The sequence below is a fragment of the Etheostoma cragini genome, chromosome 19, assembly GCF_013103735.1.
Source record: "Etheostoma cragini isolate CJK2018 chromosome 19, CSU_Ecrag_1.0, whole genome shotgun sequence".
Taxonomy (NCBI): Eukaryota; Metazoa; Chordata; class Actinopteri; order Perciformes; family Percidae; genus Etheostoma; species Etheostoma cragini.
In genome coordinates this window covers 16,040,170-16,057,921 of record NC_048425.1, presented here as the reverse complement: position 1 = coordinate 16,057,921, position 17,752 = coordinate 16,040,170, and the positions used below count along the sequence as shown (strand labels likewise).

General features: G+C 40.0%; 2 protein-coding genes and 1 long non-coding RNA gene across 4 annotated transcripts in view; 2 read left to right on the top strand and 1 right to left on the bottom strand.

Moving 5' to 3' along the window:
• The first annotated feature begins 2,080 nt into the window (after positions 1-2,080).
• On the top strand, positions 2,081-5,305 carry zgc:194312 (uncharacterized protein LOC794943 homolog). 2 transcript variants are annotated; one of them, XM_034856328.1, is made up of 2 exons: positions 2,081-3,339; positions 4,789-5,305. In XM_034856328.1, exons 1-2 carry the CDS (start codon positions 2,296-2,298, stop codon positions 4,888-4,890), a joined length of 1,146 nt encoding a protein of 381 aa, XP_034712219.1. In that variant the 5' UTR covers positions 2,081-2,295; the 3' UTR covers positions 4,891-5,305. The 2 variants fall into 2 exon arrangements, with proteins under 2 accessions (XP_034712219.1, XP_034712220.1); XM_034856329.1 differs by having other exon boundaries at positions 2,093-3,239.
• Positions 5,306-12,054: 6,749 nt separating this feature from the next.
• Positions 12,055-17,752, top strand: part of LOC117934574 — a 16,812-nt gene continuing 11,114 nt past the window's right edge. Inside the window, exon 1 of the long non-coding RNA XR_004654508.1 lies at positions 12,055-12,651. This is a non-coding gene — a long non-coding RNA (uncharacterized LOC117934574). The remainder of the gene's footprint in view (positions 12,652-17,752) is intronic.
• The window catches only part of acadvl (acyl-CoA dehydrogenase very long chain), a 15,403-nt gene continuing 10,844 nt past the window's right edge, over positions 13,194-17,752 (bottom strand). The window contains exons 18-21 of the mRNA XM_034856327.1: positions 17,562-17,634; positions 15,685-15,757; positions 15,377-15,452; positions 13,194-13,463 (exon numbers count right to left, since the gene is read on the bottom strand). Of these exons, the coding sequence (XP_034712218.1) occupies positions 13,326-13,463; positions 15,377-15,452; positions 15,685-15,757; positions 17,562-17,634 (360 nt within the window). The 3' untranslated portion in view covers positions 13,194-13,325. The remainder of the gene's footprint in view (positions 13,464-15,376; positions 15,453-15,684; positions 15,758-17,561; positions 17,635-17,752) is intronic.

Sequence of the window (17,752 nt, the reverse complement as noted above, 5' to 3'; positions counted from 1 at the left end):
AAAGATACACACGATAGAAACCAAGAAATGATGCACTCTCTAGATTTCTCTACGTCAAAACTTGGGCTGAAACTACAAAATTGTGAGGGGACCAGATAATTATGGATTACAAGGCTTATTCTAATACCCTAGGGTGTTTTTGATGTAGGAAACTAAGGTTTTGGGCGATCTTTCACCGCTGTGATTAAAGACACGAGGAGACAGGTAGGAAACACACACTCCTGAAAGAAGTCAGCACTTCCGAAAAACGGCGAGTTTACGTCCCGTGCACGGGAACCGTCCGCCCAAGAAGCTAGCCAATCTCCAGACCTAAACCCAATAAAGAATCTTTAGAGGGAGCTCAAACTCCGTGTTTCTCAGGAACAGACCAGAAACCTGACTTATCTAGAGAAGATCTGTGTGGAGGAGTGGGCCAATATCCCTTCTGCAGTGTGTGCAAACCTGGTGAAAAACAGGAAAGGAAACGTTTGACCTCTGTAATTGTAATAATATATATATAAATATATATATACATATATATAGCAGTAAACTCACTTTTTCCACACACAACTATAGGCTCTGTTTCTGAATTGTGAGGGCATGGGCCCTCACATGCTGCCTCATCTTGCCTCCAGCCAGAAGCAAGGAAATAGGTGGGACTTAAAGAGTAGGCCATGAGTGAAGTCAGGTGAGTTTGGATCATGTTTGGGATTGAATGAAGTCAGGTGAGAATGATTGAGTCCATGCTATGAAAGTGAGGCACTGAATAGTATGGCTCTATTCTAGAATATGGATACATTACCAAACAGGTTGAGGCCCAGGGGTCCTACGCGTCAGACAGGGAGGGCCCTGAGTAGGGTTGGGCATTGAAAACCAATTCTTACTTGAAATTCTTTCTTTATGAGAATCGTTTAGAGGTTTAAAATATGATCATGGGTTCCAAATTTAACATGCAAAAGTTTGGGTTTCCGTAGCAGCCAGGCGCTTGTTGTGTTGCAGCCATGGAGCACAGTAAGCGACACTCTAGTGTGGCTTTATTTTATGTTGAAAAAGCCTGGTACAACTGCAACTCAACACTGACTAAAATAAAACGTTCCTCTTATTTGTGAAATAAGATTTCAACTCAATCCCTCAAAGAATCGGAATCGAGAATCGATAAGAACCGTAATCGAAAGGAATAATCGCAATTGGACTTACAATCATTAAAATCCACACCCTAGCCCGACTTCTGTTTGAGGCCCTGCACACCCATGGAAAACCCTACCCAGGTGATTACTTTGACTTTGACAGACTGGGTGTGGGTGTCACAGACACTTCTTCTTGATGGATGTCTCCCTCTACTAGTTAGTTTTTATGCAGCTGGTGGAGCACGACAGGTGATGCCTTTATAATTCTTAACGGTAATAGATGGAGTCCTGAGGCCTCAACTAATTATAGCTACAACCTGAGCATTTCCTCTTGATTCCCAATCATTTGTATTGAAAGACATGCAGCCCAGAGAGCATCAACCGCACCTCTGATTTGCCAGCTGTTCCTGCTCTCAGCAGAAGGTGGCAGCAACATATAACATCTATCAAACGTCTACTCCTATTGGTAAGTTTCAAGAGTGTATGGCTACACTATTTAAAAAAGAAGGGAGCCCAAATGTGAAATGGAAAAGGTGAGGCAAGGGATACATTAACTGTAAAAGTAAAATATTATATAACAGAAGATTACAAACATTTGGGGGGATATTTTAATTCCAAAGGCCACGAGAACTTTGTCAGGATGCATAGTATCCTGATCCGTGTAATAACTGGCCACGAAAAGTGCCGGCCTCTATGGGAATTTAACACTAGGGAGGTGTATACTTATGCCCCCGTATTTTAAGGAAGAACATTTATTTATTTACAATACATTATTCATTCACAAAGAAAATTGGTTTCCTTAAAGGTTGGATTTTCATTCATTTTTAAATTTCCAAAAGATTTTTTTTATTCCTCTTTTTAATCAACTTTAGCATGGGTGTGTAAATTTATGCGTGTGTGCATTGTGTGTGCGTGCGTGTTTGTTAGAGAGAGAGAAAGAGAGACAGACAGAGTGTGTCTGAGAGAAAAAGAGACAGAGAGAAAGAGAGAGAGAGAGTGAAAGAGTGATTTTGCGGTTGATCTTATTGAGTCAGTCTTCAGTGAGACAGCCGTGAGTGAGTGAGGACCATGCGGCGGACAAACTCTCTTCCCCATCAACTCCACTGCTATCATCATCATCATCATCATCATCATCATCATCATCGTTACAATTATCCAATTAATCCAACCGAATCGAAGCCGAGAAATAATGTCAGCAAACAACAGCACGGGGTCAACAACACGGGTGAGGGACTACACTTGCGTGCGTTTTTACGTGTCCACCGTATCCTTCTCGGTGCTCCTCTTCTTCAACCTCATCATCAATTGGACCATAGCTCGCGTGGAGCAGCTCCGGAATCAGGCCCGCTTTGTGCTGATTTTCCACCTGCTGGTATCCGCCCTGGTTCACCTGGGGATGAGCAGTGTCTTCTACTACCAGATCCACCTGGACGCACAGCCGGTCCGCTCCGCTTGCCTGGCCATGATCACCATTTTGATCAGCAGCGCCTCAAACATCCTCCTAACGCTCACGGTGATGGCTCTGGACCGCTACTGCGCAGTGTGCCACCCGATGCGCTACACCTCCACCTGCACCGCTGGTCGCTGGCCCTGGCTACTGGGTGCGTTCACATGGCTCGTGGCTTTGATTATTCCCATCAGTCTGCTCCTCCTCCAACCGGAGGATACCGGCTATAACGGGATGTGTGGCCGGGAGCAGTTGAGAAAAGGCCAGCTGCAGAAGGTGTTGTTCATAGCTTTGTGCGCGCTGCTCATACTGTACAGCTACGCGAGGATTCTGATTGAGGGTCGACGTTTAGGGGTGCTGAATCGGCGCAACAGGACCGGGTGCAGGACAATCGCCTTGCACTGCACTCAGCTGGCGGTTTACATCCTTCCTAACTTTGTAAACTTCGTCCTCACGGTGTTGATCAACCGGAAGCTCATTCAGCCAGAGACTAAAGAGCTGGCAGCCGTGGTCATCTTTACTTTCTTCAGTTTAGCGCAATGTGTTGCGCCTGTTGTTTACGGCTTGCGTAAAGAGGAACTTCTGGAGCAGTTGAGTCACAGGTTCCCCTGCTGTTCCCGACACTTGAAGAGTGTCCTCGGCTGGACTGTGCACGCCAACTGGCCACACACACAACACATGGCACGGTATGTCCCAAAGATGAATCCATTAGAATTAGTTATCCACCCGGGTACCATTATGAGCAATAACTTTTCGGTTGCGAGCTGTGCAAAATCCTTCATGCTGGTGAGTCATACATGGTCACGAGGTATCACTTTCCATCTTTATTACTAAAGCTAAAAATATTTTCACAACTTGGCAACCTTAAATTAATTCTGGCTTATAACTTAAAAAATAAAATAACAATATATTTTAATAATTAATAAAGCCATATCAGAAAGTGCTATCATAGTGCATTGAATTTCAGAACACATACTTTTTTTACAGAACCATGTGAACATTTGCCTATGGCAAAAAATCTCCATTTCTAAAATAAACAGTGTCACATGAAGTCACATGAAATAAAACTATGTGGAAAAAAGTTCAAAGATGACAACCAGCTCATCCAAAAAAACGAGTGTAAATGTTTTTTTCTTACAAGCGATATGCAGTAAACCGTATGTGGGGCCAGTATCTATAGAGCAATATGTCATTTCTTATGCCTGTTATATTTAGTAATTACTGTTTGATAAAACAGCATATATGTTTTACACAACCCAACACACACCTCCACACAATAAAAAATAGTACTCTCTTTTATTCAATTCAATTTCAATTCAATTTTATTTATAGATTCAATTCATAACAAGTGTTATCTTGAGACACTCTACAAATAATCCTGTCCTCTTTCCAAATAATATCTTGTTTGAATAGGTGCTATGCTGATTGCACTAATTTTCTTTCAAAACCAGATCAAGATTCATTCAGTTTCTTGCCAAAGCATTAGGTGACAATATGGATACTACTCTACCCTACAATAAGACAGTTACACTCCAACTGATTGTCAGCTTAGCATAAAGTCTGGAAATGGGGAAACAGCTAAATCTGAAGGAGTGTTACCAAACAAAGCAGGCAACAATGTTTCCAAAAATAGCAAACCAGTTCTTAAACAGAGGACAACATTAGACAACACAGGAAACCCAGTAGTATTTTCTGCTACAGTATTGTTCTTTATGTTAACTTTAAAAAAACATTAGTACATTTTAGTCCAGGCACTTCAGTACTGATACACTACTGCCTTTTGTTATAGTACCACAATAGTTAATCAGACCTGAGACACTAAATACAAATATTACTTTTATACACCTGAAGCAACTCATCAGGAGAGCGTTGACGTAACTTAATTGGACTGTCCTTTCATTTAAAAATATGTATTAATTGAAAAATTTGATAATATATATTTACGTACAGTGTGTGTATATACAGTATTTATATAGATGGGTGAATAATAGATACTAGATAAGATCACTTGATTCAAATAAACAGGTGAAACTAGTTGATTTGCATGTTGTTTGATATTACCACTCCTGCTACTAAAATGACTAATTAAAATGGACATTTGTTGCATGATGTGAGAATGAAACCACTGTATTCACTGTATGTGTTAGACATTTTACCACAACACCCCAAAAAGTGCACATGAGGTAATTGCTGGACCAAAAGTGTTGTTTCTTTTTATTCTCTTTTTGCCCTCAGAGAGCGAGCACTTACAGCACAGACGATCATCTCCCTACAGGTCCCGCAAGTCCCAGAGCAGGAGGAAACAGGGCCAATGTCAGTCAGGAGTTCCTCACATGATTTAGACTCATGTCCAGGTGATACAGACAATGCCTGATGGGAAAAAGCAGGTACACATCAGGATCCTGACCATCACGGGAATATATGGAAAGGGGGCTCAGCACAGGCCTAAAGGGAAGTAAGGAAGTGTCCCTATGAGGTTGTTTACCTCACCAACGAATGTGCATCATTGTCACACCAGCACAAGACACCAGCATGTTGCACTTGACCTTTTGACAGGGGAGCACACCTGCTGATTGGCATTGAAGCTGCTCAGCAAAAGACAGCATGGCGTCAGAATCAGTGGTCAGTTTGCCTAATGTGCATTCGCCCGGCCGGTCCAGAGAATTAAGCCTCAAGTCTTCAGGCCACAAGCCAACTTCTCTGTCCCTAAAGTCACAAACAGTTCTGCACCTCCATTTGGGATTTAAATGATTGGGATTTACTGATCACTGATGAATGGTGTTTCCTAGTTGAATGTTTCCAGCCCCCTTTAAATCAAGAGAGGGGAGGACACACACGTTGCTTTCTTTTTTATAACGTTATCCTAACATTGCAATCTTTAGATAACGTTGCAACCTTTAGAGAACGTTACCCGAACGTTCTTTTTTTACATTTCCCGAACCTTTAAAAAACTTTAACGACCATGATACCGATTGTATTATTAGCACGAATTAATTAAGAGGCAAACTTGATGGGATTTAAAACTTTAATATGCATTATAAAAAATTACAAAACTAATACAATAATCATCAGTTTTATTGCCAATACAGACAATAGTGTGTGTAGTGTGCAAGATGCATAACATATAGGCCTACAGCATGTAACACTAGACTATAGTCGCATTCATATGGTAGGTGTCCGTTATGTTAATGGGAACACATTAACAGTTATTCAACTAGCTATACAGAACAAATACCAGGGCGTGGATTATTAGCCACCCTTGAAAAGCCTCTCAGTGTTACACCCCTACCGGTTTCCACACCAACTGGTTTCCGTGTGTTGAGTTTACCTCACAGCTCCGTTTTGGTCTGCCTCTGTCACCTGATTCGTCACACAATCAAAAACATATTCCAGGCGATTTTCAAATCGTTTCCCAGATCTACTGCCGCAAAAATGTTTGTTTAAGTAAGCATTACATCACAGCCACCTACAAAAAATTAATAAAAAGATGTGAAAAAGTTCGGATCAAGCTTGTTTCGATCTAGTGGCAAAAGTCTATAAAAAACACCCCTGTCCACTGCTCTACGCATTCAGCTAACACGTACACATACACATACATATAACACACTGGGACTGATACATATTTTTTTAAAGTATAACGATAACTGACGCAGAAAGTAACACGTTAGTTAAGCTATTCCTGTGTCTCGTGTACAGTCGTGGTCAAAAGTTTTGAGAATGACACATTCATTTTTAAGAAGTCTGTGGCCTTGGTTTTTATGATGGCAATTTGCGTGCACTCTAGAATGTTATGTAGAGTGATCAGATGAATTGCAATTATTTAAAAATGTACTCCTTTCGATAAAAATGAACTTAATCTTAAAAAACCAAGTCCACTGCATTTTAGCCCTGCCACTACAGGACCAGCTGACATCATGTCAGTGATTATTTTGAGGTGAGAGTGTCGATGAGGACCAGGCTTGAGATCACTCTGCCATGCTGGTTGAGTTAGAATAACAGACTGGAAGCTTTAAAAGGAGGGTGGTGCATGAAATCATTGTTTTTCCTCTGTTTACCATGGTTACCTGCAAAGAAACACGTGCTGTCATCATTGCTTTGCACAAAAAGGGCTTCACAGGCAAAGATATTGCTGCTAGTAAGATTGCCCCTAAATCAACCATTTATCAACCATCAAGAACTTCAAGGAGAGAGGTCCAGTTGTTGTGAAGAAGGCTTCAGGGCATCTAAGAAAGTCCAGCGTGCGCCAGGACCGTTTCCTAAAGCTGATTCAGCTGCGGGATCGGGGCACCAATGCAGAGCTTGCTCAGGAATGGCAGCAGGTGTGAGTGAATCTGCACGCCGGTGAGGCAAAGACTTTTGGAGGATGGCCTGGTGTCAAGAAAGGCAGCCAAGAAGCCACTTCTCTTCAGGAAAAACATCAGGGACAGATTATTCTGAAAAAGGTACAGGGATTGGACTGCTGAATACTGGGGCAAAGTCCTTTTCTCAGAGGATTCCCCTTTCCGATTGGGTAATCCGGAAAAAGCTTGTCCGGAGAAGACAAGGTGAGCGCTACCATCAGTCCTGTGTCATGCCAACAGTAAAGCCTTCTGAGACCATTGTGGGTGGGCGCTTCTCAGCCAAGGGAGTGGGCTCACTCACAATTTTGTCTAAAAACACAGCCATGATAATAGTGGTACCTTAACAACCTCAGAGAGCAACATCTCCCAACCATTCAAAACCAGTTTGTAGACAAACAATGCCTTTTCCAGCATGATGGAGCACCTTGCCATAAGGCCAAAGTGAATGAGTCAGGATGTGGCTCAAAAGTTAACGGACAGCATGCCAGGGCAAACTGCAGAGGTCTTGAAAAAGAAGGAGCAACACTGCAAACATTGACTCTTTGCTTAAACTGAATGTAATTGTCAATCAAAGCATTTGACACATGAAATGCTTGTGATTATACTACAGTATACCATAGTAACATCTGAAAAAAATATCTACAAACATGGAATGAGATAACATTGTGAAAACCAATCCTTGTGTTGTTCTCAAAACCTTTTACCATGACTGCAAGCAATGAAATGAGTTTTTAAAGTTTTGTCTGTCATCTCTGTTAAAAATGTAGGCTATGCTATTTATTTTGCACACTAATACATTACAATAGACACAAGGAAATTGCCTATTTTTGTTTCAGATCAACAAAAAAAGATTGCTCTGATTTTAGCAATCACTATGAGGCGATTAAGGCATATATCAACTTTCATTTTCTTGCAACTGTACTGAATTGTTTTGAATGCATTTTTAGAAGTGGCTTGTAATGTTTAAGACCATGAATGCGATATTTCTCATGTTGTAATATGTTACATTTTGTCCACAAGGGGCGTACTTGGTTATACACAGAAAGTTATCATATCACTAGATGAATAATGTCATTAAAGAATAACAATAGCTAATTTGCTGTGTCAGATTTTGATTTCAGAACTTCACATCAGTTTGGATATAAAGGTTTGATTAAAGACACATTAGAATGCTTGGTTAATTTTGAGCCTAACTCAAGTAAGTTAACATTTTACAAGCCTATGTTTTGCAATTTCAGAGGTATATTAGGCTACTATATTCCATACCATATCACCTAGGCTACACATACGGAGAGACAATGACAGTAAATCATTAATACGATGCATTCAAATTGCGTTGTGCATTACCACTTTTCTGTGACTTAGCCAGGTGGAAACAATTGTGAATTGCGACAATAATTCACTACGAGTTATCGTTACTGTTAAGAATTGTGTTTCAGTCCCAATGTGTAGCGTAACCTAAGAACTTATTGTGTGTGCAGAGTTGTTAGCTACAGTTAGCTATATTATATAATTAAATTAATATTTATTTTGGTTTCCACCGTAATGGTCTGTAGGCCTATATGTGAAACATGTTTTGGAATTTGAGTGTTAAGTCAACTCCTAAAACTGTCCACACTTTATAAAAGCGCACATGTAAATCAGCCAATCAAACATGAGGAGAAAGAGCTCATTTTGGTGAGTAGGCTAACGCATTAAGCAGCAGGGCTAAGAAACGGGATTTGTGAAAGCACAGTTATAATAAAAACAATGGAACGTGTTTAGCTTTCCAAAATTACAGATCATCACGCTTAATTTATATTTTATCTCCATATGACAGCTTGTGCACAACAGACATGGTGCGACACCTACTGGTCTGTTTTTGTAATCGTTTTGAACTGCCCTTGATTTTAACCTTTGTTGGATAACTACCTTTACATGGATGACTGATGACCTTCACATATGTCGTTTTTTATTCTATTATTAACAAACTACTATTACTATTACCTAACTAGCCTGTTCAATACATTTCTATTCGCACAGTATTACGTGAGCGAGGTAACATTTAGTGGGTCCTTGGGGTTTATGAAAATAGATATCATGCATTAGGATAATTTTACTTTAATAAAGCTATGTTTGAGGACCAACGCAAGATTTATGAAGGTGTCAATCGAATGTCAAAGACGAAACAGGGACTTATAGTTGGTGGCAGCACAGCGGAATACCAACCTCCCTCGTAGTAACGTTAACTTTATTAGGCCTACGCAATGACGTCACGTGGGAATTCCAGTTGACAAGTAGGCCTATTCATTCAATCGCTGTCCAAACGACTAAGGGGGTCGGGTTATTTATAAACTTATATGCTATTACAGAAAATATGTCATTTACATTCCTTTTTTGAACGTTTCTTTGTTTTTGGTGTGAAATGACAACGAAAAAAAGCTGTTTATCGTCAATTTGTTTTGTGGTTCAAATGAAGAAAAAAAACTATCACTTTTGTACACAGACCTCATTACAAATAGATAATTCATGTCACATTTCTCTCCTCTACATGACGATATATTAACAGTGGGTTCAACTTTGGTGACGCTGGCGCTGATATGTTTGACTGGTATAAGAGCCAAACTAAGCTAGCTTCTACTTAGCTTAGCTTAAATAAGCAGGAACCAGCTAGCATAGACAAGTGGGAACCAGCTAGCCTTTTCAAAGTATAAATCCCCCACTTAGCCAACTGGCACTTAAGTTACATAATTCCATGTCATCTTTACATTTTTTGATTTATGTATGTAGTAAACACCAAAGACATTTGACTGGTTTCACACGCTCACACGCCACACCCCCGATTTCTCACGCTGAAGTGTCAGCCCGGTCGGTCAAATTTCTGAAAGATGAGTTTATCTATAGATCTACCTGTTCAGCCACTTATGATCGACTAGTTGTGCTTTCAGAGACTGTGAGGGGGTTCAAGAGCGCTCCCCGACTTCAGGTATGAGCTCTGAGTAGCCTATTACAGACCGTCCGTCGCTTCGTGTCCTCTCTCTGTAAAGATAGAGGTGAGCAGCGCGGCTAATGTAGCAACTTCAGTTCATTATAGGACCCGCTCTGCTGTGGACAGGGACGCGTTGCATCTGTGTAGACCTCCGATACTGAGCAGCGTGCAGCCACCTCTAAACTATGTTAGAGACCAGAGACCCAAATGGGCCTCTGTGCCTGTCAGACGGTCTGAGTGAGATACTACCATATCAGCGGAGCAAAGACATGCATAGCAGACTATATTACAACTCTCCAAATCTCGGACAACAGAGATGGGAGGAGTTATATTTAGAATGTGCACAAAGTTGTAAACATGAACAGAAATCTGGCGAAACACATCTGAGCAATACTATACTATATATACTATACTATAGTATATATCCTATACTATACTATAGTATATAGTATAGTATAGGATATATACTATTTTACTATAGTATATATACTATACTATTTTCTAACCTCGGTGCATCTCTAAATGTAACTGTAAATAATTCATTCAATGTTTCATAAAATTAACAAATAGTCTTTATTTTCCCCAAAAAGTAAATGCAGTAAGTGGGGCACAGAGGATGAGGGCCAAACATTACTGAACCTCGGCACAAAGGTTAAAGGATTAGATTTTATGTAACTCAGTGGTTCTCCTTCTTTAGAATTTCAGTGGTCTTAGTTTATCCCTCAACATTAATTTAACTTTGGGTCCCTGGTCCCTACACCAGGCAGGGACCCCTGGACCTGTTCACCACAGACCCAAATCTTTTCAGCTGTTGCTGACATATGCTACTGTCTCTTCATGTTGCTCATTATGTTTGGCACATTGTCTGGGTCAGTTTTTATATTATTAGAAATGAATAATGTAAATGCTAAATGCCCTAAAACCTGTTGATACTACAACAATGCAAAGGCTCTTAACCCTACAGTTTTGCACATATCATGTAACACTTGGTTTCTAAATTTGTTTGCAAAAAAACTCTCCAGAAAGTGCCATTTAATGGTTTATTTTTCAAAATAATTTCCTGGGGGGGTATACCCCCAGACCCCCCTAGGGAGAGCCCCATCCCCCACATATAACAAATCCCAATTTAAACCCTGAAGGATAAAGACCCAAAGAAATTGCTTTGTACGTGGCAAAATATGGGTCAGCCCCCCCAAATCTCACTCCAAGGTTTGGGGAAAAGTTGGCAGCTCTGTTTAATTGAGTGAATTGAGTGAAACTTACCTAGCTAAATCTGAGCATTAGACATGAAGCAAAACGTTTCCTTTTGAAGGAGTTATGTAAACGTTTTACATAACTCTGAGCTCTTCTTATTTAGAATGAGCTTAAAAAATCCTAACTTTTTCAAAACAAAGCGGCTTTTTGCTGCCTCTGAATAGCTACTTATCACTGCTAGAAAAGGAAATTATATTAGTGAAAAGTGCTTACAAGCAAAGTGAATATGTCTAGTCGACTTGTTGCATAGTTGCTGCTGAGCTTGTCAGTTTTTAGTCAAATGGAGACACATGCCGGGGAAATTCTCAACGTTTTAACCACGTTACACAGCCTTCATCTCTTTCTTTCTTGCACCCACAGCGGCAACACTGTCTAGCGTGTGTGTGTGTGTGTGTGTGTGTGTGTGTGTGTGTGTGTGTAAGCAGGAGGGGGTTCCTGTTTTTATTTCACACCAGCAGCTATCTGATGGCAAAGCACTTACAGACATTCCTGTAAAGTGTTAATGCCCTAGAAGAACCTAGACTGCAGAAGTGAAAGCAAAGTTGCAGGTTGTTATGAATACAACAGAAACAGGAAGTGAGCTTGGTGGGGAGAGGAGTAAAAATGCTTTGTTTTTTTTTCAGTTCATTTTTTGCTGACAGGTTACAAGAGTACAAGAAGAAACTGGAAAAAGTCAGTGTCGTTTGGCCTATTAAAGTCCCTTTCATAGAACATGGAGGAAGAATCTGGACTTTACAGAGGTTACAGTTGTAATTCAACTATCTGGGAAAAGGCCAAACAAAAGGTATTGGACACAAAAAACGTCAGCACAAAAAAAGCGATTGGGAAATTCAGCCCTCTCAACAGTACATGCCAAGACAGTTGAATGAGACAGATGAATGGATACTTTATTTATTGATCCAAATAATAATCCAAGTTGTTGTTAAACCAAAAATCTCAAAGGTTTTATGTTTTAGATAACAGAAGCATGGGATCATATTAAATCCACACAATGAGCATTAAGTGATCAAACTGACTCCTGACTGAAAAGCAGCATTGTCCATCACAGTACGAGTTATAGCAAGGCGAGAATGTGCAGTCCAAACTTAACTTTAATGATTCCTTTGAAAACAGCAGATTAACAAACCACTAAGTGCATTTTACTGTACAAAAAATGATTTCTTAAAAGTACAGATATGCAGACTGACGGTTAATTAGCTATACATTTAATTACAGTTAATAATGCCTGCTACCTTTATCTTTGGACGCTAATGTGACAGCCCATACTAAACAGTAAGGTTAACCTGCACTTTTTTTTTTTTTATAAAGGTCTCTGACTCCAGTCAGAACAGGAACTTCGAATAGCATCTGTGGACTGGTTTCTAAGGCAAAGGTATTGCTCCTTCTGACATTATGTTTCTGTGATGAGCACTGATAAGCTTACCATGCAGAAAGGCATTCAAGTACATAAACACCACACTGTTATATACATTTGAACACTATGTAAAACACAGCTATCTAATAAAGCGAGATGTATCTGTATGTATGTATGTATGTGTGTCCGTGTTTGGGGGTAAAGTGACCTGCACGTCACACATGCAGAATGCTTTACAACAGCCTACATTCACTTCTGAACACACACTTTCATCAGACTTACCTTGGTTTGGGTTGATTAAGTCCAAGCTTTAAACCAATTAAGTTTAAACCTTCTACTGTTAACTGGCCTCAATCTCAAAGTTGCATTGACATATTTATTTGTCAGATGGTGATATATGGTAGTAGGTAGAATTATTTGTGGAAATTGTAATTTTTCTGTCCTATTAACCGATCTGTCCTGACCAATTTTAAGCGATCTTTATTTCATAAAAGATGAAAACTCCAGCTCAAATTCCAGAGGGCTTAACTCACAATTAAATAAGTGACAGAAAAACAGGTTCAAACAGACACTATAATTGATTGCATTTATGATAGCAGTACAACAAAACTATAAGTTTCAAAGTGATTTCTGTGTAAAACCAGTAATTTATTTGGCCCAAATTAATGCAACTCACTATATGAGCTTATTAACACAAAGCAAATACTAGGGTGGCGATGTGTGATGGAGCAAATATGGCTATAATAAATCTGTATAAGAAAGTCTGAGAGGACTTGGCAAAGATGACACTGAACCTGGTTAGAGATGCAGAAAAAAGAACAGAAAACCGACATGAAGATACAAGAGTGTGGTGCGTTTAGAAACCCAGAGGGTGAGGTGCAACCACTCCTCCGTTCTCCACCACGGCTGAAGAGATGGCCCGCAAGTTCTTGAAGAGCTGCCTGGATTGACTGGAGCGCAGACTCTTGATATCTTGCATTATCCTATCATGGGCCTGAGGTAAGCAGGGAGCATTAAATGATTGTTAAAGGTTTCATCTCAATTTGAATACATCTCAAAATAATTGATCAAGAACTTGTTGGGCAGTGAGGCGAGTAATTGTATATTTTGAGCACAGAACTACCATTATTATTTTGCAACCACATTAAATTACATTTGGAACAGGAATTAACACTTGCACAAAACGATTTTGTTTGAGCAAACAATTATTATTGTAATTCAAACAACAGCGTAATGATAAACTAAGATAACTACAGTATTTAAGCATGTCTGTAATATACCGGTAGGTCAATAATAAAAAATACTGTAGATCTGTGCTTTCCAACCTTTCTGGTACCAAGCCTATTAAAGTGAATATTCTTAGATTTTCATGCAGTTGAACTGTGGTTTGGTTGGAAATTCTACTAGCGAGGCTTACTACTTGAATGTTTCAACAGTCATCCATTACTTTTAGCTAATCATTTCAACTGTTTAGTCAGTAGGCCTCCTTTTAGCTATTTATTTCTACCATTGATAACTTCGCTATATATGTGTAAACATCAGTGTTGAGCTGTTTTGGTTGATATGTTGTTTTAAATAAATCATTATTTCAATTATTATTTTGATTAGTTAAGCTGCTCAATAATCTTTCCAAGTACCCAATTGCAACACCAGAAATACCCCTTGCTGGGGAATCACTGCAGAGGGCCTGTACTACGAATAAAGATTAACATGCACTGGATCAATAAAAAGTAACATTATAAATTATAGTTATAAATAGTGGGTCCCGATCCAGCGCGTTCACATGAGAGGTAGTGTTTTCCACATTGTGACCAATCGCAATCATCTACTAGAGCCGCCTATTTTACATAAGAACAAACTATAACACTACATTAATATGAAGTACACAGACACAATCTTACAGGAAAAACGCACTACAGTCGCTGCTTCCGAAACAGGAAAGCAGACGCTGTTATGCATAAATCACAAAGCTTATTGATGTCACTTCCCCATCAGTCAGGCACAAGAGATGACCATAATTAACTTGTGCTTTCAATAAACTATTGTTGCTTTACCTTATTAAATCAGTTGCAACTCCTGCCGTGGGAAGCAATTTTGAGAGCAAATAAAAAATATAAAAACAAAATAATTCAAACCGATGTATGCATTGGAAACGCAGGGCTCAAGAAGCCGACAAATATCCTATAGCCTTTGTAATTCCCTCAGCTTAAAATCTATATCTTTCATAAAAATACCCATTAGGAAATGTTTACGGTGTTGTCTGTCTCTAAATGTGTTAACTTTTCTGAGCGCACCTCTCTCTCTCTCTCTCCGCAAACTGAGCTCCACCGGATCTTCTTAGAGTATTCATTGGTCAGTAGGCGGTGCTTTTACACCGATTGATCTCTAATCTCCAACATAACCTGCTCCTGAGCAGGTTAGGTGTTCAGAATAAGTTACCTCGGCGCACAGAGAGAGTTTTCGAGAGCGCACATGAGTAAAGAGGGGTAAGAGGGGTTATTATTGCATGTTAATATGGAAAATAGCAAACATGCGAATACATTTATTCACCACGGAACAGGTTTTGTTTGGTCAAACTAAATTAATTTGTGCGATGTGTTAATTCCTTTTCAAAACGTAATTTTACGTGCAAAATATAGTTCTCTGTGCGCAAAACATACAGTTACTTGCCCAGTTAAATCCAGGGAACTAGTGAGTCGTGCAGCAAGCCATTTGAAAAGTGTGGAAATATTTTTTAATCAAGACTAGCTGGATAAAAATCATGAATACGGTAAAGCTGTTTGTTGACTTTGTAAAATGCAATAGCATGTATTTTGTTTTACATTCACTATACAATACTCAGTTTTTTATTATAACACACATACAATACCTCATTATTAAACATTTCTGTCTTTGACAAGATCTTACCTCCACACACCAGGTCTCACACAGCATCTTCTCATGCTGAGCTGAGGCATTTCCCTGACTCAGAGAGCGTGAAGCCCTGCAGAGAGGGGGGAAAAAACCACACACACAAAAATGTCACTTTAGGCTGCGTAGGAGTTTGTAGATGGAATAAGATTAGACAGAGACTCTTTGTCCCCCTTTCAATCTTTCACTCCTTTTGTTGCTTCACACTCCCACTCGCCTTCTTTCTGGTCTACTCTTATTCCATCTACAAACTCCTACAAAGACAGCGTCTGATGAGGTTTGATCTCGTTTGAATGTTTTTGTACCTGGACAGGACCACCACCATGGCGTAGAGGTCGATGGCAGTGTCTGCAACTCTCTTCAGGACAAATTGTTCATCTGCAACAGAATAAGTCAACTTTAAGTACAGTGAGGAATTTAAGTAAGTATTTAAACACCCTGCAATTTTGCAAGTTCTCCCACTTAGAAATCATGGAGGGGTCTGAAATTGTCAATGTAGGTCCCCTGTGAGAGACATAATCTAAACAAAAAAAAAACAGAAATCACAATGTATGATTTTTTTAAACTATTTATTTCTATGATATAGCTGCAAATAAGTATTTGAACACCTGAGAAAATCAATGTTAATATTTGGTACAGTAGCCTTTGTTTGCAATTACGGAGGTCACACATTTCCTGTAGTTTCTCACCAGGTTTGCACACACTGCAGAAGGGATATTGGCCCACTCCACAAAGATCTTCTCTAGATCAGTCAGGTTTCTGGGCTGTCGCTGAGAAACACAGAGTTTGAGCTCCCTCCAAAGATTCTCTATTGGGTTTAGGTCTGGAGACTGGCTAGGCCACGCCAGAACCTCGATATGCTTCTTACAGAGCCACTCCTTGGTTATCCTTGCTGTGTTCTTCGGGTCATTGTCATGTTGGAAGACCCAGCCTCAACCCATCTTAAATGCTCTAACTGAGGGAAGGAGGTTGTTCCCCAACATCTCGCAATACATGGCCCCGCTCATCCTCTCCTTAATACAGTGCAGTCGCCCTGTCCTATGTGCAGAAAAACACCCCCAAAGCATGATGCTACCACCCCCATGCTTCACAGTAGGGATGGTATTCTTGGGATGGTACTCATCATTCTTCTTCCTCCAAACACGGTTAGTGGAATTACGACCAAAAAGTTCTATTTTAGTCTCATCTGACCACATGACTTTCTCCCATGACTCCTCTGGATCATCCAAATAGTCATTGGCAAACTTAAGTCGGACCTTAACATGTGCTGGTTTAAGCAGGGGAACCCACCGTGCCATGCATGATTTCAAACCATGACGTCTTAGTGTATTACCAACAGTAACCTTGGAAACGGTGGTCCCAGCTCTTGTCAGGTCATTGAGCAGCTCCTCCAGTGTAGTTCCGGGCTGATTTCTCAACTTTCTTGGGATCATTGAGACCCCATGAGGTGAGATCTTGCATGGAGCCCCAGTCTGAGGGAGATTGACAGTCACGTTTAACTTTTCCCTTTTCTAATGATTGCTCCAACAGTGGACCTTTTTTCACCAAGCTGCTAGGCAATTTTCCCGTAGCCCTTTCCAGCCTTATGGAGGTGTACAATTTAGTCTCTAGGGTCTTTGGACAGTTCTTTGGTCTTGGCCATGTTAGTGGTTGGATTCTTACTGATTGCATGGGGTGGACAGGTGTCGTTATGCAGCTAACGACCTCAAACATCTAATTTACGATAATAAATGGAGTGGAGGTGGAAATTTTGAAGGAAGGCTAACAGGTCTTCGAGGGTCAGAATTCTAGCTGCTAGACAGGGTTTCAAATACTTATTTGCAGCTGTATCATACAGATAAATAGTTAAAAAATCATACATTGTGATTTCTGGATTTTTTATTTTAGAATATGTCTCTCACAGTGGACATGCACCTACGATGACAATTTCAGACCCCTCCATGATTTCTAAGTGGGAGAACATGCAAAATAGCAGCGTGTTCAAATACTTATTTTCGTCACTGTATATGTTTTTGTTTCTAGAAGAAGCATTCCCAATGTCTAAAGTGAATACCTACAGCTAAAATGCCAACCCTGTACCAGTTGGGGATTTTCTTCGTAACACCCACAGTTTTTTTTCCCTTCTAAGCTTCATACACACATACACATCCACACACACACACACACACGCACAAACACTCACCAATGATCTTCTTGCCATGTCTGATCAGCAGCTCCTCGATGACAGCTCCAAACTGTTCAATGGCTTTAGTGGTCTAGAAATCAAATTTAAATCAATCAATCATGTAAAACATAATAATATATACAGTGGGTACGGAAAGTATTCAGACCCCTTTAAATTTTTCACTCTTTGTTTCATTGCAGCCTTTTTCC